Source organism: Lathamus discolor, chromosome 4, assembly GCF_037157495.1.
Source record: "Lathamus discolor isolate bLatDis1 chromosome 4, bLatDis1.hap1, whole genome shotgun sequence".
NCBI lineage: Eukaryota > Metazoa > Chordata > Aves > Psittaciformes > Psittacidae > Lathamus > Lathamus discolor.
Window position 1 is genome coordinate 111,531,919 of NC_088887.1, and position 27,432 is coordinate 111,559,350.

The 27,432-nt window shown below is 43.0% G+C and overlaps 1 protein-coding gene across 5 annotated transcripts in view; it reads right to left on the bottom strand.

Moving 5' to 3' along the window:
* ELMOD1 (ELMO domain containing 1) overlaps positions 1 to 23,025 on the bottom strand; it is a 43,116-nt gene extending 20,091 nt beyond the window's left edge. For 2 of the 5 annotated variants that reach the window (XM_065678658.1, XM_065678653.1), the window contains exons 1-2: positions 22,605 to 22,760; positions 6,648 to 6,742 (exon numbers count right to left, since the gene is read on the bottom strand). In XM_065678658.1, the coding sequence (XP_065534730.1) occupies positions 6,648 to 6,664 (17 nt within the window). In that variant the 5' untranslated portion in view covers positions 6,665 to 6,742; positions 22,605 to 22,760. Of the gene's footprint in view, positions 1 to 383; positions 525 to 6,647; positions 6,743 to 22,604; positions 22,761 to 22,785; positions 22,873 to 23,005 lie in introns of those variants that run through there. The other 3 variants (XM_065678656.1, XM_065678654.1, XM_065678655.1) reach the window with 3 other exon arrangements.
* Positions 23,026 to 27,432: the final 4,407 nt, after the last annotated feature.

Consider the following 27,432-nt stretch of genomic DNA (forward strand, 5'->3'; position numbering starts at 1 on the left):
CATTACTGAAAACTTTGTTTCCTACTGTATTATGCGATGTGGATAAGCTTTGGAGTGTGTGGGGAGGTATTAGGTGCATTTAAATGATATGTTGCTGCCTTCAGGCTCAATGACAGATTTGTAAATCAAAGGAAAAAAACTCTAAATGGGGCAGAGCTGCGGCCACATGGTTGCAACTACCTTCCCACTAAAGTTTTGCTTCATCTGTGGTTTGCACAAAGATTAACTAATAAAAATGCTTCTACTAAAAACATGTCACTAAAGCGCTCAAACACTACATCTCTGATTCACTAAAATATGCTTGGCAGCTAATACTAATAAAGCAAACAAACAGTAGTTTTCTACTAGGTGGCTTATAGAAGAAAGTTAGCCTTTGTCGATACCTTCAATTTTCTACTACTCATCCATCTCAAGCTTACAACAGTGGAAATCTTCCATTTGTAACATGAACAGCACGAAAAATAACACAAGTTGATTTTCAAAGGGTTGTTCTTTATAAAATGGAATTCTTGCTTGCAGAAGTCCTGTAATAAAAGCACACTAGTGATTATAAAACTTGGCTTACATGCTAGCAGCTACGCACTTCAGTTCATGTAAGCAAAGTGGAGACACTAGCAGCTATAAAACAAAACATAGTGTACCACGAACATGAACCCACATGGAAGTGGAGCATGAGCCATATGTCTGACTGCTGTACAGTGGCAGTAACTTCTGGTTTGTTTTAGAGTCCAATTCCAAACCTTTTCTCCACTCAATCTATGTCTTTACTTGTTCTGCTTGACTTTGCTAGTTTTCTTAGCATAGGAGGGTGTGCTTCATCAGTAGTTTGCATGCTCATACACAGCAATACTTCATATCCTGAGGTGAGCTCTAAGAACAGAAGTATTACAGAAATGAAAGTGTTCCTCAAACTTGCACTCTATTCTTCCCCATCACAATACAAGCTCCTCCTCCTATATTACTTGCAGCTGCATAGCCCTACAGATTTGTGTTTATACATGCAAAGTGCATTAAACGAGTTCATACAAACATTTATTCAGGTACAACAAAGAAAAAAACCGCATAATAAGATGCTGATGTGCACATCATTGCTTGCCAATCAACAGGCAGTTCCCTTGCCAAGGATGCTGTATGAGTAGACACACATGCAATCATCCTCCCACAGGAAGTTAGGACTACTCATTCCCAGTTGTTGATGCCAAACACTTGGGTATCAGTGCTACCCATTTGCTCCTCAGCAATATCAGTACAACTCAGTGTACTTCTTCAAGTTTGGCCCACAGAAAGGGTCACTGAGCTCTGAGATCAATACTACAGAAAACTGTACTTCTTACTTGGGTTCCAGGAAAACAAGAATTAATATCAAACCAACACAGTGTTCTGAAATGAGTAAGTATTGTCTTATGGACTTGTGGAACACTACCCAGTGCTTAGAGCTACCATCACAGCTACAGAAATGTAAAGTTTTCTTCTGTGTAATTAGCAAACATCAGTTAGGGGCTGGTATTTGCATTTATTTCACCTCTCTTTCCCTGCTCCTCTATGTTTAAGCCTTTTATATCTTCTCTGCTGTATGTCACTATTTCTGAGCTCTGATTTTCTACTAAGAACAGCTTTAACAGAAAAAAAAAAAAAAGAAACAACAATATTAGTCAGTCAGTACCTTGCAAGGACTATCAGGAATGCTGCAAAACCAAACAAGCAACCCATCTCTATCAGCAATAATGGGGCTCAGCCGAGGTTCTGGAGAGCTTTCTTCCACAAGAGAGGGGGTAAAGAAAAGGGGTTCTACAATTGCTAGGATCCTTTCAAAACACGGAGAAATGTAAAGCCAAAAAGAGCACAGAATAAGAGTATGGCTGCTGCAATCACAGCACTTCTGTTCCCCACAGCACATGCTGCTCTGCCTGGCATAAGGAAGCACGCAGCAGCAGTAAAGGTTTCCAATGTGGTCTAACATTTCTGTGAAGCTCTTTCTTGTGTAAGGTGTATTCGCCTAAACAGCAAGATGTATGCACAATGCACATGCAGTGTTTCACTGACATGAAAGGAAGTAAAGATTAACTACTGTGCAACGTTTTGAAACTAATAAATTAGAAGGTGCTTATTTCCTCCCCCAGTAATTTCAGAACCATAGTATTTTCAGAGCTAGCGACAAAAGGAACAAATACTTCGGGTAAAATGAAAACTTCAACTAGATACTGTCGTGGTTTAAACAAAGTCAGCCATAAATCGCGCAATCGGTCTCTCACACCCCTCCCGCCCCCTTCTTGCCCTCCCCCTACTCCTGGAGGGACAGAGAGGAGAATCGAAAAAAATGCAACTCCCACGGGTTGAGATAAGAACAGTTTAGTAACTAAGGTATAACACAGATCACTACTGCTACCACCAATGATAATAATGATAAAGGAAATAACAAGGAAAGAGAATACAACACCTCAACACCAGCTGACCAATAACTCACCCAATCCCACCTGACCGAGCACTGACCGATACCGCGTCCAACCCTGCAGTCCCCAGCCCTTCCGGGTAACTCTCCGTTACATCCTGGGCATGACGTGCTGTGGTATGGAATACCTCTTTGGCTAGTTTGGGTCAGGTGTCCTGTCTCTGCTTCCTCCCAGCTTCCCCTCCTCCCTGGCAGAGCGTGATGCTCAGAAAGTCCTTGGCCAGACCAAACATTTGAGCAGTAACTAAAAACATCGGTGCTATCAGTGCTGTTCCCAGGCCAAAAGTCAAAACACAGCACTGCACCAGCTACCAAGAAGGAGAAAAACGACTGCTACTGCTGAACCCAGGACAATACCCAGTGCTAGTGACTGCATTTAAAACTGAGGGGAAGGGAAGAAGCAGGTAAAACAAAAAAAAACAACTGTAAACCCTCCAAAATCACTAGTTTAAAAATGAAATGAAAGTCACTGAGTCTCCTTACATATTTTCTCTCCTATGTGTCCTGTTTTAGGTCCTATGGATAGGAAAGATTCTTACACAACTATTATTCCTGAAGGACATATTGAGCTCAGAGAAGAAAGCATTATGCATCGATATTTCCTCCCTGAAAATTCTAGTTATGGCTTGAAAAGCCAAGGACACAGAAGATATGGGTGACAAGCTGTCCAAATATGTGAGTAAGCAAGTGACACTATCCTGTTAGGGGCTAATTAATTTGACTACCTCTGTTTATTTGTGCAACTTACAGCATGAATAGAAGGTCCAGCAAGGAGTAATGTACTGATGAGTTTTTCTGCTAGACAAACCTGTTATCAGCTCCTTTAAAACACAAGAGATTCTTTTTCATTCTGTGCCTTTGCATGCTTGACAACTGAAATCCACCTTATTTCTCCATTTAGACATGAAAGCAAGTCACTGTGGCAACTAAGGAAGACATAAGAGTAGTTTTTAACAGCAGCTTTCCACACTTCTCAACTTTCGTTTTTTTTGCTGATTGATCTTCATTTTATCTGACTCCAGTAAGACAGAAATTACACTTAAAATATGATAGTGCTCATGCACTGATTTGCAGTAGATTAAGAGAAGGTGTCAAGTTCTTAGGATTTATTGAAAAAAACCCCTAAGTATCTGCTACATTTGGTTCTCCAAGTTGTTCTTATTTCAGATGTTTAAGGTAAGTTACAGTAAAAGTGGAAGTATCACTGACAGAAAGTTTTGATTGTCTATGGCTTAATGATGCTAACAATAGGGTTCAGCATTTATGGATAAGAGTCAGGAGGAAGGCCAATCACTAGTCCTTGTTCTTATAGAGGACTTCAATTTTCCAGATATCTGCTGGAAATTCAATACAGCATAGAGGAAACAGTCTTGGAGGTTCCTGGAGTGTGTGGCAGGTAACTTCCTGACACCACTGGTGAGGGAGCCAACTAGGGAAGGCACCCCATTGGACCTGTTATTCTTTGTTCACAAACAACTTCTGCATGATGTGATGGCTGGGGGTCTGGGGCATAGTGATCATGAAATGACAGAGGTTACTGTTCTTGGAGAAGTAAGGAGGAGGGTCATCAGAAATGCCACCCTGGACTTCCAGAGGTCAGACTTTGACCCATTTAGGAGACTGGTTGACAAGAATCCTACAGGAGGCAGTCCTGAAGGGCAGTCCTGAAGATGAAAGCCCTGCTCTGCTCTCATTCTGTTTTATGGCATTTTCTATGATGCAGTCAAGATGATGTCCTGCAGTTTGTGTAGGCTTAATGCAACTCATTGGTTTTAAACACAGAGGTTACCTATGCTGTCAACATTAGCCAGTCTGGTGTGTGCTCCATGCTGTGCAACAAGGAGAACACTGTGCCACTGAGAAGTCCTCACTATCAGCACACCACATTCAGACCTGCATCTGATCTTCACAAACAGTTAAGGATGCTTTTAGCAAGCTCCTGGGTGGCTCTTGGTAATGGACAAACAACAGGGGACACAATATACGTTAACTTGTTTATTTTCCAGCTGACTTCCAAGCTGGAAGGCTTAATATCCTTGTCTTGCAGGGATATCTCCCTGCAGCTTCAAACTTCACTGCTTTATACCCTATCACACAAACCTGCAACTGCAACACATACAACAGAACTCACTGTCCCCCATGAACACTACTCTTGGACGATAAACCCAGGTTATTTCTTGATCTCCCCATATTTCCTATATATTTACAAAATATGAGGTTATATTACTCATATCAGTTTGTATCAAAGCATTAACCTAAAACAGGAAAATCCAGGTGCTTGTATGTGAACAGAATAGCTTTCCTATTTCAACAGTGTTTTCCTATTTGAGGTGCTCTGTATTACCCACTCCCCACCCCTTAATCCGACTTTCTGTTCAGCATTTGTAATACTGGACTTTGTATAACAAAGTCCTAGTCTGTGCTATTTAGATAAGCCATTGCTTTTCAGATGATCTACCTTGGCTACTTAAGAAAAGCTAACGCTATCGAGACTTCTGAAATCTTTTATAATTCACTGACTATAGAAATACCATGAAAAGAAGTAGGAAGCAGTTTCTTCAAGTCAGCCTCACGAACATGGCTTCTCCAACATGGAAAGGAAACACCAAGGCGCCAGGACATCCAAAGGAGGGCAAACCAGACAGTTTAAAGGGAGAGGCAACATGTTCACTGTAGTCGGGGAAGAGCCGGTAGCTTAGAAGTTGTCGAAAGCTCAGCTTCTCCATCAGGAGGGAGCAAAATCGCATTATGCTCAAAAGATATCAGGCCATTATGGGGGAAGCTGTAAGACCCTCTGTGACCCCAGCTGGGGGCTCCCATCCAATTCCCAGGATGGTAGAGTTCTATTTATGCAGGATTCATGGCCCAGACCCCATATGGTACCAATTTGTGACCATGGGCCAGGCTGCTGAGCAACTCTACAGAGAGAAAGAAAGGTAAAAATTATAGAGGCAGGGCTAGCAAAGAAAATTGTTAGCAGGCTTTAAGAAGGAAGACTCCAACATGGAATGTTATAAAACTGTAAAGGGGAAAAGCACCATAGTGATGTTAGCCAGGCTAGTGGTGAACCATTCAGTCACTGGACTAGTACCAGTGGAGTTTATGGAAGACTTGTGACTATCCAGTCCCAAGATCTGGGCCTCAGAGCTACAGGTGTCAATCCTTTCCCTCCTGACTGGTGCCTATTGGGGTGGTGAGCACACTAACACTTGGCCTAATGGCTCATTAAATCTTAGCTGCCTTTTGTGGGTGGGGGCAAATAAATATTTGTTGTATGCTTTTAACCTGTGTGTAACCTATTTACAGAGTCCTTTTGCAGCTTGCTCAAGATACCTGAGAAAACTGACCCAAACACCCCATAGAAACGCTTAAGCCACAGCTGGCTTGGCAGTAAGGTCATTGGAGATGATCAGCCTAGAGGTGATAATGCTGATATACAATTATTTACTATAAACAGCCTAAAAAGAGAGAAAAATATAGTGAGAGATGCTCTATACAGAAGCCTATGTTTCAGCTCTCTTGAAAAGGTTCTTCCCATCCAGACAGAAAATAATTTCTTTGGTTTATACACAAATTATATTCATTATCTCTGTTAGTTTCTAGGAGTGCTCAACTCTCTCTGCTGACTGCACAACAAAGAAACCATGGGCTTTCTGCACCTACAGCTGGTGCCTGCAAGGCTCCCACAGTACCTCGGTTTATAGAGAAAAAACTGCAAGTCATATAGGAGTAAGTAGTAGACATTCCCCTCCAAATTGAGCACAATTTGCTTCAAAAACATTTGCACATTTTTGCCAGCCATCTCCCCTTCTCTGCTTTCACAAATAATACTTCAAAAATACAGACAGCAGACTGCATTTTTGAATGGGAAGAATGGGAAAGAAAACCCAACCTTTTTCAAGAACTGTTGCAGGTTACGGTTTCTCCTATTTTCCCCTGACATATCAGGTACTACTGATTTGATACATCTCTGCTCCAGTCCCACAAGACAGCTCCCACATTATTTGCTTCTATAAAATCTGGAAATTTTAAATTAAAATAGCTTTAATTAAATAGCGAAATCTAGGTCAACAGAAAGCAATCTAGTATAAACTAGTTTACACCTTCTGTATTACTGCTAACAGCTAAAACTGTTAACTCACTGCAGCACAGAAGTAATTAGAATAATTTAACATGTGAAAAAATGCAGAACAGTTACCTCAGGAAGTGTTTCATGGTGACGGTTTGGTTTGTGTTGCTGGAGCTGTAATCGGTTGATCGCTGATGACCTCTGCTTTGCAGGTAATAATGATGCTGTAAAAATAGAATTGAGATGTATTTACTAAGAGAAAAACAAAGTGGTGTTTCAGTTCACTAAACTGCTCTTGAAACAAACATCTATGGACATACATGGGACAGATGTCAAGAAATCTCATGTCAATAAGAAGAAAGTGAAAAATCATGGTCTGTTCACACTGTTCAGCCTGAGCACATACTTCGACCAGACTATACTACCCATGTCTTTTTTTTTTCTGACAAGCAAAAAGTTTGAGTAGGAGTACAGAAATAAGCAAGAATGCGTGAAGAAAAATCTACAAACACTTCTTGTGTTCCTCAAAAACCTGTCTGGTTCACAGCAGCTTCCAAGTGGCAGTTTCAAGAGATGTTCATTTCACTCTGCTGCTAAAAGCCCTCTGTTCTCAGAATTTACAATACCATTTTGTCTAAAAGTAGCATGTAAGCAAAGAGCTACTGAGTCCTGATTTAACTCACTATAGGAGATGTCAGGTAATCAATTTTTCTGGTGACCTGCTTTATTAAGTGAGGTCTTACAACAGACACAGTTGATCAGGTTGTCCATCTGTTCCGAGATCTGGGGTCCTACAGTTAATTTTCATTGTGATTAACATTTAGTTCCAGTAGAGGAGGAGGAACAGGAATAATTCAGGAAAAACACCATAAATATAGCCCTGCTCATGTACTACAGACACCAGTCATCACTTCTTTACTTCAGATTTCTAAAAGGGGGTATTTACATCCAAGTGGCATTTGAATAAGAAATGAAGACCTCTCAGATTGCTGTACTTCATATCCTGTAAAAGGCAATAAAACATCTTTATTTGCTGCCAGAAAACAGGCTACTGCTACAGATCTTCTACTGGGACAGCTTAACCCAAGACTTGAAGAGAACAAGACCACACTTTCAAAGTGAACAAAAGGCCTGAAAAGCCTGAAAGCTGCATAGTTAAGAGATCATTTAAGAGACCAGTTTTTACTAGCACTACATGCAGCTTGCTCAACAGTACCTAAGGGCCTTAAAAAAAATAATCTGTCCTCTTTTGTCACAAGTTTATAAGAGCCTCAAATCTATTTTTCTTTTGAGGGACTTACCAGCACTGATGGGATAAAAATCATCTTACCCTACCTTCTTCTTATAGTCTTTCCCTTTTGTAACTTGCAAGTTTTATGTTATGCTGTTGCCTGCTGTCAGGAGCAGAGCAAGCATTTAAATTCAGAAAAATGCAGCTATCTTGTTGGATTACATCACATATAGCTTACTAAAAATACCTAATCCCTAAACTGTGAAAGCTTCATTCATATATATTGTTTTTGACTGGCTGAATCATGTTGCTGTCCCCTGAATACAGCTGTAATTGCTGCTGGCTGCAGTGACACCTGCTTGCAAGGGCATAGAGATGCTAACATCAAACTCTGGTTCATTAATGAACACAGTAGGCAGGCTCCTAGCACTTCCTGCTACAGCTTTTGATAGGCCTTTGACGACAGCAAGCACAGGAAGCACAGGAGATAGGCAAAAACTGGAGGGGATGTAACCTGCTCCCCTTCTCCAGTCTAATAATTTGCTGTTTAAAAGATACAGTTTGTGAAAGATTCTTACAACCGAGTCTCAGCTTTTTAGCATCAATTCGAACAAAGCTTCACCACAGTATTTGACCCATAAGGGCAGCAGTGTAAGGAACACATCAGAAGTGCCAGGAGCTGTCAAATCAACCCCTCTAAAAATGTGTGCTGGCCTCAGCCTCTGAGGTCAGCTCCTTCTCGTTCTGAACAAGGTCCTTGCTGAAAGTGATGCTGCTTCTTTGCTACTGCTTTAAAGGGAAGAGAAGTTCCACTTGCCTGAACTCCAGAATTGGCTCATTCAAGTGTGGCATGGTAAGAGCTTTGAAATACTTCCCCTTCAAGAACAGGTACCAGCTACAGCCAATTATAAATTTGGTTTGAATGCTCATTAAAAACTAGGCTGTTTCAAAAACTGTATTTTTAAGAAGTCAACATTGCTGTTCATAAACTCCTGCTTTCTTCCCAGAAAGCTAAACTCAGAGGTGTGTCTTTGGCTTTGGTAGCAAAGAAAAAGCATAACTGACTCAACAAGCATGACAAATGGTTAAAAGTGCCAATTTTGGATCCTTTTAAAACCCACCCTTGAAATTACAGGAATAGTTCTCCTTGCTCTCTTTATTTTAATTAAGAGGGCAGGAGTGGAAGTCACCGTAAAAACTGTACAGCAGAAGTCCTGAAGAGACAGAAGTCAACATCAAAGCCGCCCAGCTTAGAGAGGAACAGTTCATCCTGCAGGCTTCAACAGCTAGTGCCCTACAGCACAAGCACAGTCAGTAACAAGGTCCATAGAAAGGCTGCGGTCTCAAAAGCAGTTTCCTCCACTCAAGCACAAAGCAGTCAAATTCCACCTGACTTTACCAAGAAGGTTTCAAGACCTAGAGGCAAGACTTCCAGCACAAATGAAAGCACAGACTACACTGCTGTCTTGGTTCATAAAATAAAGAAACCTTGCTTTAATGTCTGGCAGACAGGCTTTGTAAATGCTGTCATCTGCTATGTACAGGGATAGAAATGAATGCCATACTCTGCAATTCTTGCAACAATTCACTTCTGTGGATTCACACACACACACACAGCAGTAAGCTATTGATATCGAAGTTAGACTGGGAAGCCAAATCAGAAGGTGAGAATCTACAGTCATCTTCGAGCAAATAGGACTGGAGGTCAGCGTTCCCGATTTCCATACATCTCCATAAGTGATCCTCTGGGGGAGCTTGGTAAAGATTCTCTGTGATGAAAAGTGTTTAAAGTCTTTAAAAAGATTGTTACCACAATTCACAGATAAGTTCAACTATTCATAAACCTGTAGAGCCACAAGACCTAATTTCTGCCAACCTCTTTTCCTCGCAGAATGTAATAGATTTCTCCTAAGTGAGGAGAGAAAAAAAACAAAAAAGAACAAAAAAAAAAAAAAAAAAAAAAAAGAGAAAATTCCATACAGAATAAAGCACTACTCTATCTTACTCTTAGAAAAGCTGTTACAGCATCTCAGTGAACAAGAGCAGCTGTAGCTTTGGACAACACTTCAGTTTGCCAAAAACTTTCAGTCAGTTGCCATTAAGTGTGCTCAGAAAAACACAAACTAACAAGCAAACCCCAAAACCAAACCAACAAACAAAACCCAACCAAACCAACCAACCAACCAAAAAAACCCACAACAAAAAACCCCAAGCTTTGTGGCCAGAGAGAGGGACTTGATTTTCAGACTCCTGTTTTCTTAAGGAAAGAGTTTCCTCATTAAGTTGGATGTCTGCAGATCAGGAAGGCCTCCCAAGTCCACTTGTGGGAAAGGAAGACACATGTGAGAAAATGGTTTCTGCAGGTGACAGATAAGCAGGGTACTGCATGTTTGTGGGCTTGCTGACAGAAAAAGTACAACATTTACACAACCTAGTTGAGAATCTGGCGCAGTTATGGATTTGGGGAGATGCAAATACAAGTTTCTGAAGACTCCCTGCACTTAGGAAATGCCACTTTGTCAGAAAGTGCCAGACTTGCAGCAGGACTGCCAGAGCCAGCGGGTACCTGGTGGGGAGCAGCCCGTTGGCCACAGCACCCACCCACCACTCCGAGGGCCTCAGTCTGCACTCCTACATGCTTTCATTCATGTGAACTTGCAGCTGGTTTTCTGCAGCCTAAAAAGAGTGTTCCAGCTTTAAGTTACACACACTCTTATTTTCTCACTGAGGAACCTGCAAGGTACTCTCCCTGTTGTTTATAGGCAACTTTTCAGCCTTTTTTGATTAAGCCATGAAGCTGGGATAAGCCTAAAGACAAACAGGTTTGACTTTGTTCCCTAGCTTTCATTAATCCCCTAGAAGAACACAGATCCACCACTGAAAACCTCTTGGCCCAATGTTTAAGGTTAGCTCTTTGGCATGAAAATACTCATGTTTTAAGGCTTCACATTGAGGATGACTGAGCAAGAATGCAGTTTGGATCTCCCATAAACTCAAGTTTCTCAGCTTGCAGGATTTTATCCCATACCACACCACTTAGACAAGTCAATCTCCTCCCTCCAACAACACACTCATGTACCCATTCACTGCCAATTGTTTCATCCAGTTTATCTTAAACCAGACAGGAACTTCCCCTCCTAAAACTAGCTGCAGCTTTTCTTGAAAGAGAAGCTGTACTACTACAATCACATAGAACAGCAAAAGCATTGCAAGATCTGTCTCCAAATACAAATTAAGCTTTCCTTAAATAAACATTAACTATTTTAGTCCTGGTGACTATGCTCTTTTAAGCTGTATAGCAAAATATGCATCAATCTGAAAGGTTAACAGTTGCTGAAGGCTGAAAGAAGTCAAGAATAAGCCTTAAAAGTCACCTCTATCTGAAGCAGAGGGTTTGCTTTGTTGTCTTGAAGAAAGCTGCAGATACAGCTGAGCAAAAAAAATTGTGTTATTTAATATAAATCACCGTATTTGCAGAGTAAATATAAAAACAAGGTATTCCCCCCCCAAATGTTTGTCTTGCAAACTAATGACTCACCTGGCATACTGCAAACTTTTTCAGAAGGTTTATATTCTAACTATGATGAAAGAATAGCTCTGCTGAACAGACAAACCATCAACCATTAAGATGAGCAGGCAGAATATAGGACTTTGTTTATGTGGATCATTAGATTACAGTTCATCCAAACTTTCCTCCTCACAAAAAAAAAGACATATGTTTGAAAGAGAAAGCAGTAATTACATCTATTATCTTGAGTGCAGAGGAGGGAAAAAATCATTTCTTTTTAGGTTTAGTTGTTAAGAGTTCCAAAGTAGGCTCTTCTAAACTACCTTGATGCTGACTTCAGGTTGCAACCTTTCTTAGTAGCATCCTCGCTTGCAATCTATCCCTCATTCACCTCAAAAGTCTATGTGTATTTATTCGTGAGTGGTAACAATCTTTAGGCTAACACCACCAAAAGTGTTTTGCTACTACATATTCCTTTTTTGTTGTTGTTGATGGACCGTTAATGCTTCTCTAGCCTGAATACCAACCTGCAATAACTAGAATTAGAAAGGGGAACAACAGCTATACACATTGTGAAATGTCCCCTGAGGTCCTGGTGGATAGCATGCTGGCCATAGGCCAGCAGTATGCACAGACAGACAGCAGCATGCTAGGCTGCATAAATACAAGCAAAGCCAATAAGCAGATTGAAGTAAGGGATTATCTTCCTCTGCTCAGCACTTTGGACCACATTTAGACACTGTCTGGTTTTGGGTCCAGGAATACCCAAAAGATACCAATAAACTGGACAGTGGTAAGCAGAGGCTACAGAGATGGTGGGGGAGAAGCTGGGGGAGATAGGCTTGCTTAGCCCAGGGCAGAGACAGCTTTGGGGGGACCTAACAGCACCTCCAGTGCCTTTGGGAAGGTCATCAAGAAGTCTTAGATGGGCTCTTCACAGCAGTGCAGGGTAGGAAGGTGAAAACCAGCAGACATAAACTTAAATATGAAAGGTTCAGCCTGGATACAAGGTGAAAATGTTTCCCCAAGAGGACAGCCAGGCAGTGGCACAGGCTGCCCAGACAGACTGTGCAGTCTGTATGCTTTGAGGTTTCAAGCCCCAACTAACTAAAGTCCCAAGAAGCCTGGACTCAGAGCTGATGCTGCTGTGAGCAGGAGGTTGGGCTTGAGACCCTTTGAGGTCCCTTGCCACCTTTGATTCTGTGCTTCCCCCCAGTCACTCTTATGAGATCTCAGATACTTTGAATTATACCCAAGTACTCTATGCAACACACAGGGTGCCCAAATCCTTGCTATTTTACTAGTTTAAGAGCTACCAACATCTCACTAAAATCCCATATAATTTGCAGTGTTTGCCATGAAAAAAGGCTTAGCTTGAAGATGGAATAAGATTACTCTCTTAACCTCACCTCTCCCCACCTCTCCTGCCTGAAAGCCTCCTCAATTTGACCATACAATTTAAGAACAGGAGTTTATAAGAGTCCTGCCATTATCAGTGTAACACACAAAATCCCCAAATACAAATAACTCCCCAACAACAACAGGACCCCAATTTGGTCAGGCATATTCTCAGCAAGTACTGTTTATCATAGAATCATAGAATAGTTAGGGTTGGAAAGGATCTTAAGATCCACTAGTTCCAAGCCCCCTGCCATGGGCCGGGACACCTCACACTAAACCATCCCACCCAAGGCTCTGTCCAGCCTGGCCTTGAACACCGCCAGGGATGGAACATTTACAGTTTTCTTGGGCAACCCATTCCAGTGCCTCACCACCCTCACAGTAAAGAACTTCCTCCTTATATCTAAACTTCCTCCGCTTAAGTTTGAACCCATTACCCTTTGTCCTACAATGATTACAGCCCTAAGCAGGCTGTCCCATGGAACAGACACATACCTACTTGCATCTTCCAACTTGTATTCACATCCAAAGGTGGCATAAAAGTCACTTAAAGATATATTTAGAACCCAGCAACATGGTAATTTAAAGGTCTTCAAATCTTATAGCAAGAACAGTACTTAGTCCTCTCCAACTCAGAAAACATTGCGGGAGACACCTCGCTCTATTGACAGAAGGCTATCAGGAACAGGTTGCCTCAAAAGTGGTTTGTGTGCGCTTAGAAGTGGCTTCGCCTGACACCAAAAGCTGCAGTCACTGGCAGGACCTACTTCAAAGAAAGATCATTGGTGGATGCCTGTTTTGTGTGAGCTCAGTTCCTCATCTCGCTACAGAAGGGTATTTTCATTTCCATGTGCTTAAGACAAAGCTATATTCAACTTCAAGCATTCTATAGAAGAAAGTCTTGGAACAAAATGTCACACTTGATTGATGCAGCTAATAAGGAAGACTTGACTTCAGTCACACTGTCACAGGTAATAAGATTTTTTCCTTCCCTAATCTCCATCACACATTGACATTTTATGTTTCGATATTTCACCAGGAGAGTGATGGAAAGAGTAGGCATGAAGGCAAATCCTCTGAATTTTAGTTCTGTGTAAAAGAGCCTGTGAGCACGAGCATACACAGCACAATTAAGTAACACAAAGACAGAGCTCTGAATAAAAGCTTAAAACCACAGCAGAGTTGGAGGGTGAGAAAGTATAAATCCCCACATTTCCTCCAAGCCACAGAACAGTGCTTTAGGAGCCCCTAATTCTACAGTCCTAACTTGGCACTTCAGTCCATTACTGCCTCTTTAAAGTGCCAAATACTTCACAGATAAAAGACAAACACGGAAGCATCAAGCGGGTCATAGACATAGTCACACAGGGACTGCATGTGGGTTCAAGAAAACTTACTTGTCAAACATCACATGGTAGGTTACTTCTAATACCATCCAGTTCAGCCTAAGCACTGCAATTTCTCAGCAGACTTTTGTTCAGTGACAACTCAAAGGCTGATGAAGATAACATCAACCCAAAACTCAGCATTTGTAGAAGCATATCCACAGTTCCTTGTGGATCTCTGCCTGATCTCTGATCTCTTTGACTTCAGAACTGGGAAATAATCTACTTTCACCAATTTCTATTAGCTCTGCTCTATTATAATGTTGAAAGATATTGAGTACAAAATTATATGAAGTCACTTCAGGCCACCAGTGAAGACTTCACTGGGTATGTTCTATTTCTAATGCTAAATATGAAATTAAAAAGCAGAGGAAGCTTTCCACACCCCAAAGTACTGTAAACCTCTAGAAATGTAATCAGATGCTTAACTTCAAAATGAATTAAAGCATCCAAGTGTTGTCTCGGTCTATAATGTTTCCATTGTTAACAAGTTTACTCTGCTTATTGAGGAAAGTGTATTTTATCCAGAAGAGGCCTGAATAGATGATATATCAGCTAAAAACACAGACTTGTGCTTGAAAAGAGCCTTCAACCCATAGCAGCTTCCCCCCCACCCCTGCATACATTATAAAGAGGCATAATTTTTAGCCACTCCTCATGAGCCACTTCTCACTTGACCACTGAATAGTTCACCCAGGAGAACAGCATCATCATCTGGGTGGTTCATGTGCGCCTAAGTAGTTTTCAGTGCAATGTTTCGGGCCTACTTGCTCTGTTTCCAGACACACCACACAACAGCTTGCACTGCAAGAAAATCTGTTCTAAATAAAACATCACACTTTGCAACAACATTCCTTCAAGTTTAGAACAAATCCTACAAGACTGGATGCATAAAATCCAAAGAAGCTGCCTAGTTAGCTCCCAGAATAATTACTGCAGAAGCTTCCTGGAAAAAAACCCAAAGTGACTATTTCTAAAAGTGAGTGACTCATGCTCTTTCCCCTTCCCTTCTTAGCTTCCACCTCATTGCCTAGGTGAGAAGAGTGTAGAAGGTAAAAGGCCACCAAAATTAACGTAAGTTTAGATTTGATTTAGAGCCCTACCAGTTGCTAATACATAATAGTTTGTGGGGAAGAAACATCATCCTATCAATGGGTCACATGCAGATCTGCAGTGTCAATAAAATGACACCAGAGATGCTTGCTCTATCCTTTGCTCTACTTTTCTAACAGCCGTTATGTTTGCTTGGACCATGCAGTTAATTCAGCCATCAAACCAATACAACCACAAACCAGGCATCAGCCAGAAAGCATGTAGGAATAAAGACTTCCATATTTATTTTGTTAACTGTCAAACAAAAAGACAAGGACAGTAGACATGTCAGGAGAAAGGCCAGACAAAGCTTGCAGGCTAGAGAAGCATAAAGCAATTTATTCACCCAGAAACTTGGTGAAGATCAGGCACAATTCATACTCATCTAACAGAAAACTGCTGTGGTGCCCAGTTTCCCCGTCACTGCATCCAGATTACTTTGGCATGCAGGCAGCAACTTCATCTCCGAGACAGACATGCAAGAGTAGGGTACGTGAGAGTTTCTTCATGTCCTACTGTAATTTTACAGACACGCTGTTCCCCAAGCCAGGAGTCAAGAATAATGATCTCTGATAATGCTGGACGATATTAGATGAAGCATCACATCTGTGAAACTGTGAGCATCCTATAACAAGTGTTATGCACCAGCTCTCTGCTGCCTGTAGTCCTGCAACCTAGAGGGACCACAATAAATGAGCAACTTTGTATTTAATCTGCAGACAAGAGGACTAAAAATCCCATGGCAGGTTTTTTGCAAACTCTGTGGCCTAGTATTTAATCTTCAATTTGCTGCTCAGTGGGATGGTCTGCAACCCAAGAGGCAGCAAATCAGGACAGCTCCAAGTACATGACCTTGCTGGAAGTTCTGGTTATGCACTTGCTGTCCAGAACAACATGCTCAGAGTAGATTGCTCGAATTTTACCAATGTCTGGGGTGAGAAGTGGAAGAAATAGTCTTATTTTCCTATGGAAACCAGGATGTTTTCTTAAGTTTCTGCAGTAAATTCTGCAAACTCCATGCTTTGTGTAAAGTTTTGAATGGTAACACAGTCAAAAATAGAAATCACTTTAGGGGCATCTTCCCAAATCTGACAGGCCTATGTACCAGCAGCTTTCAGTCTTCAACTTGGAAGAGTCACAAGTATCTTACCAAATTTTAGTTTCAATTAACATGGGTTGTGAACAACTGTAAAACTGTATTAAGACTCACTTCACCCTTCTTAGCTTAAATTAGCTTAAGCTAACTACAGGCAGCGCTGTGTATGGAGCACTGCTCCATAAATAGTGGAGAAAGCAAGCTAGGATGGAGTTTGAGGCAGAGACATTCATAGCAAGGAGCAACACAAACACCCCTCTAACATGATAAAGCAAAAGGAAAACATAATGAAAAGCTGCAAAACAAAGATTAAAAGAATGGTTTGAAGGTCAATAAAGTTACACCAGCTGGTGAGCAAGACTTATGAAACACGCTTTCAGACATTGCCCAGGAACCATCCTTCAGTAGTTATTGCACAAACTGCCTTTTTTCGACCAAATAGGAAAAAAGCCAGTGGCAAGGGAAACGTGCAGTGCCATGGTGCTCTCCTCACCTTTGCCACTTCTTCCTCAATCCTACGGGGCATTTGCTTTCTTTTTGGCACCTAGTCTTAGACAGAAAAGGATGCTGGCAAAGATTTGATAGCAGAAAAGTGGAGAGAGAGGAGAAGACAACGCGGGAAGAGAAGAGAAAGAGACATGAAGACCATTGGAAACTGTTCCTGTAACACCATTTCCAAGAGGGAAGAAGAGCAAAGCGGAGCAAGAATACAAACTAGGACAGAATGATTGACAGCATTGCCATAACACACTTATTCTTAACACAATGCAACAGTAAAAGTCTCCTTCCTTCAGCATCTCTTTCTACTTAGAATAGTGGGCATTCATTTTTTAATGAGATAAAGGGTAGGACTACAAGTGTAAGAGTTAGAAAAGCTTTTAAAAGAAACTAAATAAAACAAGTTGCCAGAACACTTGCAGCAGATACAACCATAATTCATTAGCATGACCTGATCTCATCCTTGAGATAGTGCCATATCATACAGGTTCCCATGTGCACACTGAGATTTTCTCCACATTCAGTGGGTTTGTTGTTTTCAGTAGGGTTTTTCTGTTGTTGTTTGTGGCTGTTTTTTATACCAAATGGTGACCACAATCATATCTTTCAAGCTTTAGACCTAGTCCTGAATTGTTTGGTTTGCTTATGATGTTAACTAGACGTTCAAGATGCACAGGAGCAAGAGCACTCCCTTGCTCATGCTGCATCACTCAACTTCCCGTCTGGAAAAATATGCCCCCAAGTTTCAGACAGTCCCTACAACATGATAAATAAGGATGATGTGGGGGTAGCAAGAAAAGCCACTCTAGCTAAAACAGCCTATGGTATAAAAAAAACCCCACCAAAACATTTTTCCTTTTCACAGTGAAACCTCAATCTTGTTTGCATATAGGTGCCTAAAGACAGCAAAGATGCTGTATAAAAACAAGCCCTGACCCAAAACATTTGTACTGTAGGTGATCAGGACAGTGTTCAAAGAACATGATTATCTTAGATTCTTGGAGATGTTGTTGTCCCCCACCAAGTAGCTGGAGCAGACTGCATGGCCTTTTCTTAATCTGTGCCCAGGGTATGCCCCTTTTTCAGTATCTTCTTCTGGGAGCATCATCACTCCTCTCCCTTCATCACTCCTCTCGCTTCCTCAAATGGTTCAGCAAGAACTCCTCTTTTCCTCCTTCAATCCATCTGTTCTCCACAGGCTGCCTTAACACTGCCAGTGTGAAGGCCTAGCAAGCCCAAATTTAACAAACCCCACATTGATCTTAGCGTTTCAGAGGCACAACCTGTTTGATGGCACGCATCCAAGCCAATGTTGATATGGATGTGGCTTTGTGAAAGCAGAGTGGGAGAGAGAATAAGAGATTTGCTCTTATAACTGCCTACCAGAGCTATGGAAGAGGACTACAGTTTCCATGACCACAGGACTGCTTTGTACTAAGGTGCCCAATTCTTACCATCTGCATGCCCACTAATTGTGCAAGTATTATCACTGCAGTAACAAATGGTTGCCACACCATGGGAAAAGTCTCAATACCCAAAGCATCCTGGAGGACAATGAAAGGTAGGGATATTTGGTTTTAAATGTATAAACTGGGGGGGGGGGGGGGAGGGGGGGAATACCATATAGATGGTAGAAAAGAAAGTCTGTTTTTAAACAAAACACCCAATACAGATGCTGCAGTAACTGCAGCACTAGCAACGTCAGGTTGCAGTTAACGTGCCCCCAAAAGAGTTCCTCCCATTTATTCTCAGGTGCTCCAAGACAAAGTGAAGTGAAGAACAAAAAGGCAGGGACAACTGTGACATTTGCTTCAAAACCACAGTTTGCCTCAGCTAAAGCTTAGTGTAGACATCTGTATTAAGACTGAAAATGCTATGAAGTAATTCTAGGTACAGTAGCACCAGGGAGGGGAGCTCACAGGTACACACGGTTTCCTACAGACACAGTCATGAAGACTACAGTATCCTGTACCTCCTAAATCTGCTCTAACAAGTCGTAATTTCACCTGCTCAGTTTGCTGATTGTTTTCAAATGCAGTCTTTGCACCTCCTGTATTTCTCCTATTCTCCAGGCTCCCTTGTCCCTCTGTGACTGCAGCTGGCTGAACCAAAATGGAGTGCTCAGCCTGAGGATCTGCAAACAGATTAGGACATGTTAAAAACAGCATGCCCAACCACTTGGTTCCACTCAGGTACTAATCCTCCTCTAAGTGCGAGAAAGCATCTTCTTGAAGGGTGTCTCAGCTGTAACAGACAGAGAAAGTTGGGGCTGTTCAGCCTGGAGAAGAGAAGGCTGCGTGGAGACCTCATAGCAGCCTTCCAGTATCTGAAGGGGGCCTATAGGGATGCTGGGGAGGAACTCTTCATTAGGGACTGTAGTGACAGGACAAGGTGTAAGGGGTTAAAACTTAAACAGAGGAAGTTTAGACTGGATATAAGGAGGAAGTCCTTTACTGTAAGGGTGGTGAGGCACTGGAATGGGTTGCCCAGGGAGGTTGTAAATGCTCCATCCCTTGCAGTGTTCAGGGCCAGGTAGGACAGTCTTGGGTGACATGGTTTAGTGTGAGGTGTTCCTCCCCATGGCAGGGGCGCTGGAGTTCGATGATCTTAAGGTCCTTTCCAACCCTAACTATTCTATGATTCTATGATTTTTCAGGGGAGTGGGATGTAGCACTTCAGAATGAATTGCCAGAAGTGTTTGAAGATAACAAACTTGATGTGGGACTCTTCATTGGTTTCATACTTAAGTGGATGAGAACTGCTCACTCGATTACAGCTGAGAAGTACTTTTAAGCAGTCAGTCTCTTTCATGCAAGACTCAGTAACTGCCTGGGAGTGCTCCCACAGCAGGACTCCTGGCTTAGTTTCATTGGGAGAGTTCAGGTGTCTTGCAGCGACGCTGCTCTGAGACCTGAACCAGCACAAGGCACTGGAGAAGGTCTCCAGAACACATGCCTGATACTCAGACTGGACACAAGCCAAATCACAAGTGTAAACATACCCATAATTTGTTTCAAGGCAGTCAGACAGGTCAGCTCACCACTAAAATGCTTGCTCTGCCCTGAAAAGGAGTGCTCAGCAGTGCCACATACCACTGAGAAGCGACTTGAGAAGCTGCTCCGCAGCCTCTGCTGTCAGATTACTCTCTCCACCACCTGGTATGAACAAGCACAAGCAGCGTTCCCACCCCAGACTCAGGCTTGGCAAGTCCTGTGGTGCAGCACGGCTCAGCAGGCAAGCTCAGTTATTGGCTGAGCTTAGATCATGTTATGTTGATGCTGAGGATGCTAAGCCTGAACCTCTGCCCTGCACTACCACAATCATTCTCCATGTCCCTCTATATCAGTCTCATTTTTCCATTTTATTTTGTCTTAATTTATCCTTGTTTCCTGACTCAAAGCTCACCACTTGTCTTCCTAATATTCCAGCAAACCCTACCCTCGGTTTTACTCTTTTTGCTTCCTTCCCAAAGCTTTCATTCAAGGGGGTAACATTTGGCCGACATCACCAAGCAAAAGAGTTCAGAGGAATGTCAAATAAAACAAGCTTTTCAACCAAGAAGGCTGAGCAGATGTTCATAAGAACATAAATTAAAAAAATAGAGTCTCATGAGCCAGAGGGCATTTAATCCAACAAGATTTGATCTCCAGGCAGCCCAGGCTTGTTCTTATTGCAATTTTCTGCTAACACTTCAAATGACCCCTTGGGAAAAAGAAAGCTTGCCTGGCTCTGAATAGCACTTGTGCCCTGTCTGTATAGCTAACCAGAATTTTTGTTAACATTGGTTACAGCTGATCACAGCTTAGCTGTAAGTACAAGCTCTCCAGACAGCTCTAAAATACAGGAACACTTAAATACTAGCAGCAGTCTTGAAAAACTAGCATTTATACAACAGTATTTTCTCTGCTTCCATCACTGCAAGCAGCAGCAAGACTCTGTTGGTGCAGGGGAGATGACAGATGACAAAATAACCCCCTAATACAACATAGCCCTGAAGTTTCCCCACTCAAGTATAGTTTAGCTCAAGGGGCCGTAATTCCTTGGCAAAAATGACAGATCTGTTTGATTAGAGGAAATTCTCGGATCCACAAGCGTCAGTGCAGCTGATGTGATGCTGTCCCATGGTTAATAAAACCCTGTCTCAAGAGCTGAGCAGGCAAAAGATTTGTAGACACCTTGTTTACATGCTTATCCCCAGTAGGTTTATACACTAACAGAACATGTTCTACTGTAGATCAGTGAAGCACCAGGAACAGTGAGCAGATGCATTCTGTTTGATAATTTTCCATTGTTTAGTCCTTTCCTGGAAGTATTTTCTGCCGAGTTTCTGTGATTGATACATTCAGCATCTGATGCTGTCACATGATTTCACTCCTGAAAATCATAGGCTTCCTGCCTCTGAGCATCTATTTGGCTTGGTGATAAGTCAGTTGCTACAGCAGTGTGGCTTTGCTTTGTTTCAGTGGAAATACTGCTTAAAGTGATATGCAAATTATGAGAATTAAACAAATCAAAAGATATTTCTAGATGTAACTCCACCTGTTCGGTTTGGAAATGCAGCAGTCCGCATCTTCTAAGATAGTCAGAGAAAAGCAGGCTCTCCTATCAGCAAGTCTGCTCTGACCTGCACTTTGCTAAATAAACATCAGTATGCAACACCTACCAAATTACTGCACATGACAGGTCTTTTGTTATTCTCATCTTAGGGAGATGAGATGTTCTTTCTTGTCACAAGCACATTCAACTGTTTCAACTATTCACAGATCTACCAGTACAAAACAGTGTTCGTTTTAAAATGCACAATGAAATGTTTGAAACAGAAGGCAACCAATATGCTTGCTGTAGTGCATGGGAATGATACAGGATTTAAGAGATGCCATTTCTTCTATTTATTTCATTTTAGGATTGATTAGGATGGGGAGAGTGGAGGGTGTCGACACGCAGAACAGAGAAGAGTGAAAACCTGAATTTACTAAAGCATGCAAGCTACAAAATAATATTTTCAGTTTCTAAAATGGCTCCTTTGTTTCAAACGCCTTTGTCACACACACACACACACACACACACACACAAAAAAAACCAAAAAAAAAAAAAAAAACCAACCCAAACCCAAAACCACACCAGCTTGTTGTGATTTGACTGTTGACTGAATCGGGACAAAGGTGTCATCCCCATCGCCATCCGTCCCGTCTCCTCCCCTCTCTTCTCCCCTCTCACCCCCGCCTCCAACAATTTAGCTACTCTCTTTTTAGCCATTTTCATAGAAATGGTAAGAAAAGCAGAAACGGTGAGGACAAAGAGAAACATAAAGACCACAGACATCAATCCCAGAGTTAACTCAGGAGCAAGTGCAACTTCAATACACAATGACCGTGCGGGGGGATGAACGGGAGGCAGAGAAGAAGAGACTGCCATGGAAAAACCCCCAAACCCAAACTCAAAACATCGCTCTCATGCCCACATGTCAGTGTAACCCAGGTTCTCAGCCCTCAGGACAGCTCCCAGAAGCGGCGGGGCGAGCCCAGCCGAGCCCGTGGCCCCCGGGGTAGAACGGGCTGCCGGCGCAGGGCGTAGAGCCCGCTGCGGAGCCGCAGAGCCCAGCGCCCGCCCGGCCGCCCGGCCCTGCCCGGTTACAGAGGATGGGGCGTTAAGCCCACAGACCAACAAATTCCCCAGCCGCACAAACCAGCCAGCGCCCCCCAGTCTCCTCACGCCACAAGGTCGCCCCAGGCACAGCCCCGCGTTCCAAGGGGCAAAACTTCGCTCCCACCGCCGGGAGGAGGGGCGGGGGGGCTGCGTCGCGGTGCCCGCAGCCGCCTCCCGTCTCTCGGCGACCCGCGGGCAGGGCCCAACGCTGCCGCGGCCGCGCACTCACCGCTCCCCTCCGTTACATCCTCGCGGCGCGGCACAGCGCAGCCCCGCTGCCGTCCCGGGCCACTCCTCGCCGGGCGGGTGCGGCGCTGCCGCCGCGATCTGGGTCACCCAGCGCCCGGCGAAGGTGAGGAGGAGGAGGAGGAGAAGAGGAGGAGGAGGAAGGCGGTGGCGGTGCCGCCTACCGGCGAGCGCGGGGGGAGGCTGCGGCGGGGCCCAAACCCGCCCCGCGGAGAGGGGAGGGGAAGGGGACGCGGCCGGCTCCCGCGGGCGCGTTGGCTCCTTGTCCCCGTGAGGGTCCCCTGCGCAGGATGCACCTTTCTGACCTTCCCCTTCCCAAAATGAAGCCGGACTTCCGAGGCCTTCCCTCCGGTCCTCCCCACGCCTGCCGGGGAAAGGCGATACCTGTCTGCGCTGGAGAGCAGTCCAGCCACAGTTCAGGTCCTACGGGAGACCAGGGAACGTCTCTGTGGGGTTAAAGTCCCGGTTAGCTAGGGTGATATCCAAGCAGGGAGTCAGCACCCTGCCCTCTTATCCCATCCCACCCTCCTGTCAAGGAGATCTGCAGCCTTTCTTTCCCAGCAGTATACACTGAAGGCTTTTGATCTTCAAAGTTTAAATTCTGCTAGTCAGGATCACAGGCAATGCCAGTTTATCTATATGGTGCTGCCCTCCAAGAGAATAACCAACGTTGTCTGAAGCATCCACAGAATAATTTAAAGTTGTCCAGCGCTGTAACTTCCACCAGTAGGCAAACAGTCTGTGTTGTTGTTCATCCCTACCATCTGTCCGGAGGTGCCTTTGAAGCTGTAAGCAGGCTGTCAGGCCACACTGGCATCCCCACATTGTCCAATAGTCTTGGGTTTTCAGATGTCCTTTGAAAATGCTAATTAACCTCGATTTCAAAGTGTTTTCTCTGCCTAACCTGAAAATAGCTTTCTGCATGCTTGTTAAAGGGACATGGTTTCATTTCTTCTGAATCTCCTTTTTTTCAGTTATTCTGATCCTATAATCAGCTGTCACATTCAAGAAAGTACAGTGAAAACACCAGGGTCACAAAGTTAAACATTTAATGACTAGACTGGTCATGTCTTACTCAAGGGAAAGCAGACTGGTACTTAATCCTCCTCCCAGCTATGTAGTTCTTCTTCCACTTCCCGACAGCAGCATGCCCGATGCACCTAGCTGGCAGATGCTGTCATCTGCAGAGCTGGTTGAATGACAGGGATGGGTGGACAGGTCTCAGCAGCCTTCAGCATGGCCACACCATCCATCAGCAAACAAGGGCCAATGCTCAAAGAAACCCACCAAATGATGGGTATCAGACCACAGCTTTGCTACCCCATCTATTGTTTGTGTCATGCTTTGCACATTGAAGTAACCTTTCAAGCTTAATTTCATGTACCAATGCAGCTAGAAAAGCAGTTCTTTCTCCTGCCTCCAGCACCACAGCAGTGTTTCCTATTACTGTATTCCAGAGATATCCACTCCCAAGACCTAGGTTCTTGCTCTCAGTTCCTGAGCCTGTCAGGAACTGCTCTAGCACAAGGAGCAGTCACCACAGGTCACTACATCTCAGAACAGCCTAAATCCAGCATTTGGGAACTTCTCAGGTGTTGCAGGAGCAGAATTCAGTTATGCTTCCCAAAATAAGTTTGGGAACAGAGTTTTGCAAGACAATGCATTCTTAATTATGCAAGATGCATCCTCAGCATGAAAAGCCAGATCCATATCATGGAGGTAGCCTTACCTTCCCAGATATCATACTTCTCATAGAATCATGGAATGGTTTGAGTAGGGACTTCAAAGTTCATCTAGTTCCAACCTCCCTGCCCTGCGCAGGAGCACCTCTTACTGTACCAGGTTGCTCAAACCTCCATCCAGCCTGGCCTTGAACTCTTACAGGAATGGGGCTGTCCACAGCTTTTCTAGGAAACCTGTCCAGAGCCTCACCACCCTCACAGTAAAGATTTTTTTCCTACTAAATAATTTCTCTTGCCCACAAACACGGAGGAATTTAAACTGTAAAATAGAAAGTCTCACTGACTCTAGTCCCTCACAGGTATGGCAAATTTGGGGGATCAGATCAACGAGTCTGGGGTTTCCAAATGACCTCCTGCCCATTCTCCAGAATCATGCAGTAGTACATAGCTATCCTGGAGTCATGCAGTGCCATTTCAGACTTGACTGGGTTTTTACAAGATCCTTGTTATCAAATTGCAGCTTGATGTACGCATTCACTCAGTGTCTGTGATAGAAGTTACCCAGATTACTATGCCTCCTTGCTCAGCACCATAGTTCTCATGGAAAGTTGAGGCAAACCAGCATTTGAAAGCTAACAGAGGCATGGATTAAAAAGCCCCCAGCTCTTTTGATTATAAGCAGTTACAGAACACTTTACTATGCTGTACTTTCCTTCTAACAGCATAATTATTTTTAATTTATGGCCAGCAAAAGAAACTGTGCATGACAGCAGAAATACAGCCTGTACTTAGAAGTGGCAGTAAAAAACACATTAGAAGAAATAGATACAGGACCCCACTAGTCGAGCAATGTCACACTTTTCCAGCAATAGCTAATACAGCCTTCCATGTGTAATAAAAGCCAGCAAGGTCACCTGTATGATTAATCTAGCACTGCAGACAAGGTGACAGAAGCAGCAAAAAATCCCAGATAGCAACATACCTAGCTCAGATATTGGTTAAAACCCAACAGTTCAAGTCCTTTTTGGATAGAAGCTCTTGTTGCACAATTTACTGATAAAGGCAAGATTGATAAAAAGTACATGTGCATTCTTTCCCTTGGGAAGAACCTAATGTGTTTTGACACCATCCAGCACATCTCTGAGAAGACATGCCACCCAAGCATTATTAAATACGCCATAAGGACTTACACTTTAGTTAAAGCTTTTATAGTATTTTATTTGTTTGTTTCAACAAATAGCATTTTTCTTGTGACAATACAGATGGTGGCAGAAGCACTTCAGATATACTTGTATTTTTTTCTTAAAACAGACAAGAGAAAGAATACATTTCACATAACAATCCCAGTACTGCCAAAATAGTCTTAAAATTGGCAGTAAGCATAAAGTACTTCCTTACCTTAGTTCTGCAAAATCTCTTGTACATCCAGATTACCAATCTGTTTTGGTTTTACTCAAGATGAGATCAACTACGCTCAACATAGAAGAAAACCTGCTTTCAACTTTCCTCACCCTCTTTGGGCATCAGGGCACCCTTTTGTCACCTGGGCATTATCAGGGTGTGATAAACCACTCCCTTGCCTTTAGCCTGCCAGCAATTTTCCTGATACCTCTGGATCAGCTAAAAATTTTTGTTTTATTTCTTAATGTTTGATCTTCTGGCTCTATTAGCCCAGGTGCGATTTAACAGACCATAATACATTAGGCAACTGGTGACAGTGCTGTACATTTTAAAGAAAATCGCTGTAATGGAAGCATACTGCTAAGTATAACAATACTTGTGATATCAAAGGAACAATAGTGGAGTAAGTACTGCTAGACCAGCTGCTGTGTTTCGTTATTACTTTGATTGAGCTGATCAAATGTTTTTGCTTGTGGGAAAAAGCTTTGCATTTAAAAGGCTATACCTTTCTCTTAGTTCTCTCATCTATTGGAACACATGAAGTCTGATTTCAGTTTAAATAGCTATTTGCCCTAACTCCATAGGAAAAGGCATCTCACCTCTTGTCGTTCGGAAACCCGTATGTTTATATGAAACTGTATAGGATCTTGGTGTTAGACCTCTGTAAGAAATGACCAAACACTGGTATGTGGTGAAATGGAGCCTTTCCAAAGCCAGTATCAAGCAGATGACCAAAAAATTGCTGCAGTTAGTGAGTCTGATGGTAACTACAGCTTTTGTTCACAGAAGGATAAAGCTCAGATTACCTTAGGTGTAGAATGTCATCAAGCAAACCTCCAGCTATGTCTTCTGGGACGTGTTATATCATCCAGGTGAATGCGATGCTCACATAAAGTTGCAGATGGGAAGACAACATTTATCTGAGCACAGCTTGTCACTGCTCTGCACGTATGGAGTACCTTCTATATGAGAACAAGCTGAGAGAGTTGGCACCCTGGAGAAGGCTCAGAGGAGATCTTATAATAGTCTTCCAATACCTAAAGATGGTCTACAAGAAATCAGGAGATGGACAAGGGCATGTCGTGACAGGACAAGAGGGGATGGCTTTAAACTGAAAGAAGGGAGATTTAGATGATATAAGGAAGAAGTTCTTCCCTGTGAGAGTGCTGAGGCACTGGCACAGGTACCCAGAGGAACTGCGGCTGCCCTATACCTGGCATTGTTTCAGGCCAGGTTGCATGCGGCTTTGAGCAACCTGGTCTAGTGGAAGGTGTCCCTGCCCATGGCAGGGGATTTGAAAGTACATGATTTTAAGGACCCTTCCAACCCAAACCATTCTATGATTCTATGCATTTGTGGTGGAAGTTAGTTGCTGGGAAAAAACCCAACCCTTCATTGCCAGGGGAGGAATCTGGAGTCTTGGAGGCTGCCAGTGGGAGCAGGAATCATCAGGGGTATACTAACTATAGCAAGCTCTCTAAGTGAAAAGTGTCTGAAGTAAATAAATTTCCAGCTTCTGAACTTGTCCAGCAGGTCCAGCAGAACCCAATACAGTTCTTACTCCTACATCAGCATGGCCAGAAAAGTACATATATCTGCCTGGAGCTTTATAGTTTACTTCTAATAAGTAATTGAAAGATTTAGAAGATTTGGAAACAGGCTGTCTGGGGGATCCATCAGAATCTAGACACAGAGTAATAAACATCTAATTTTCTTATATATAAGGAT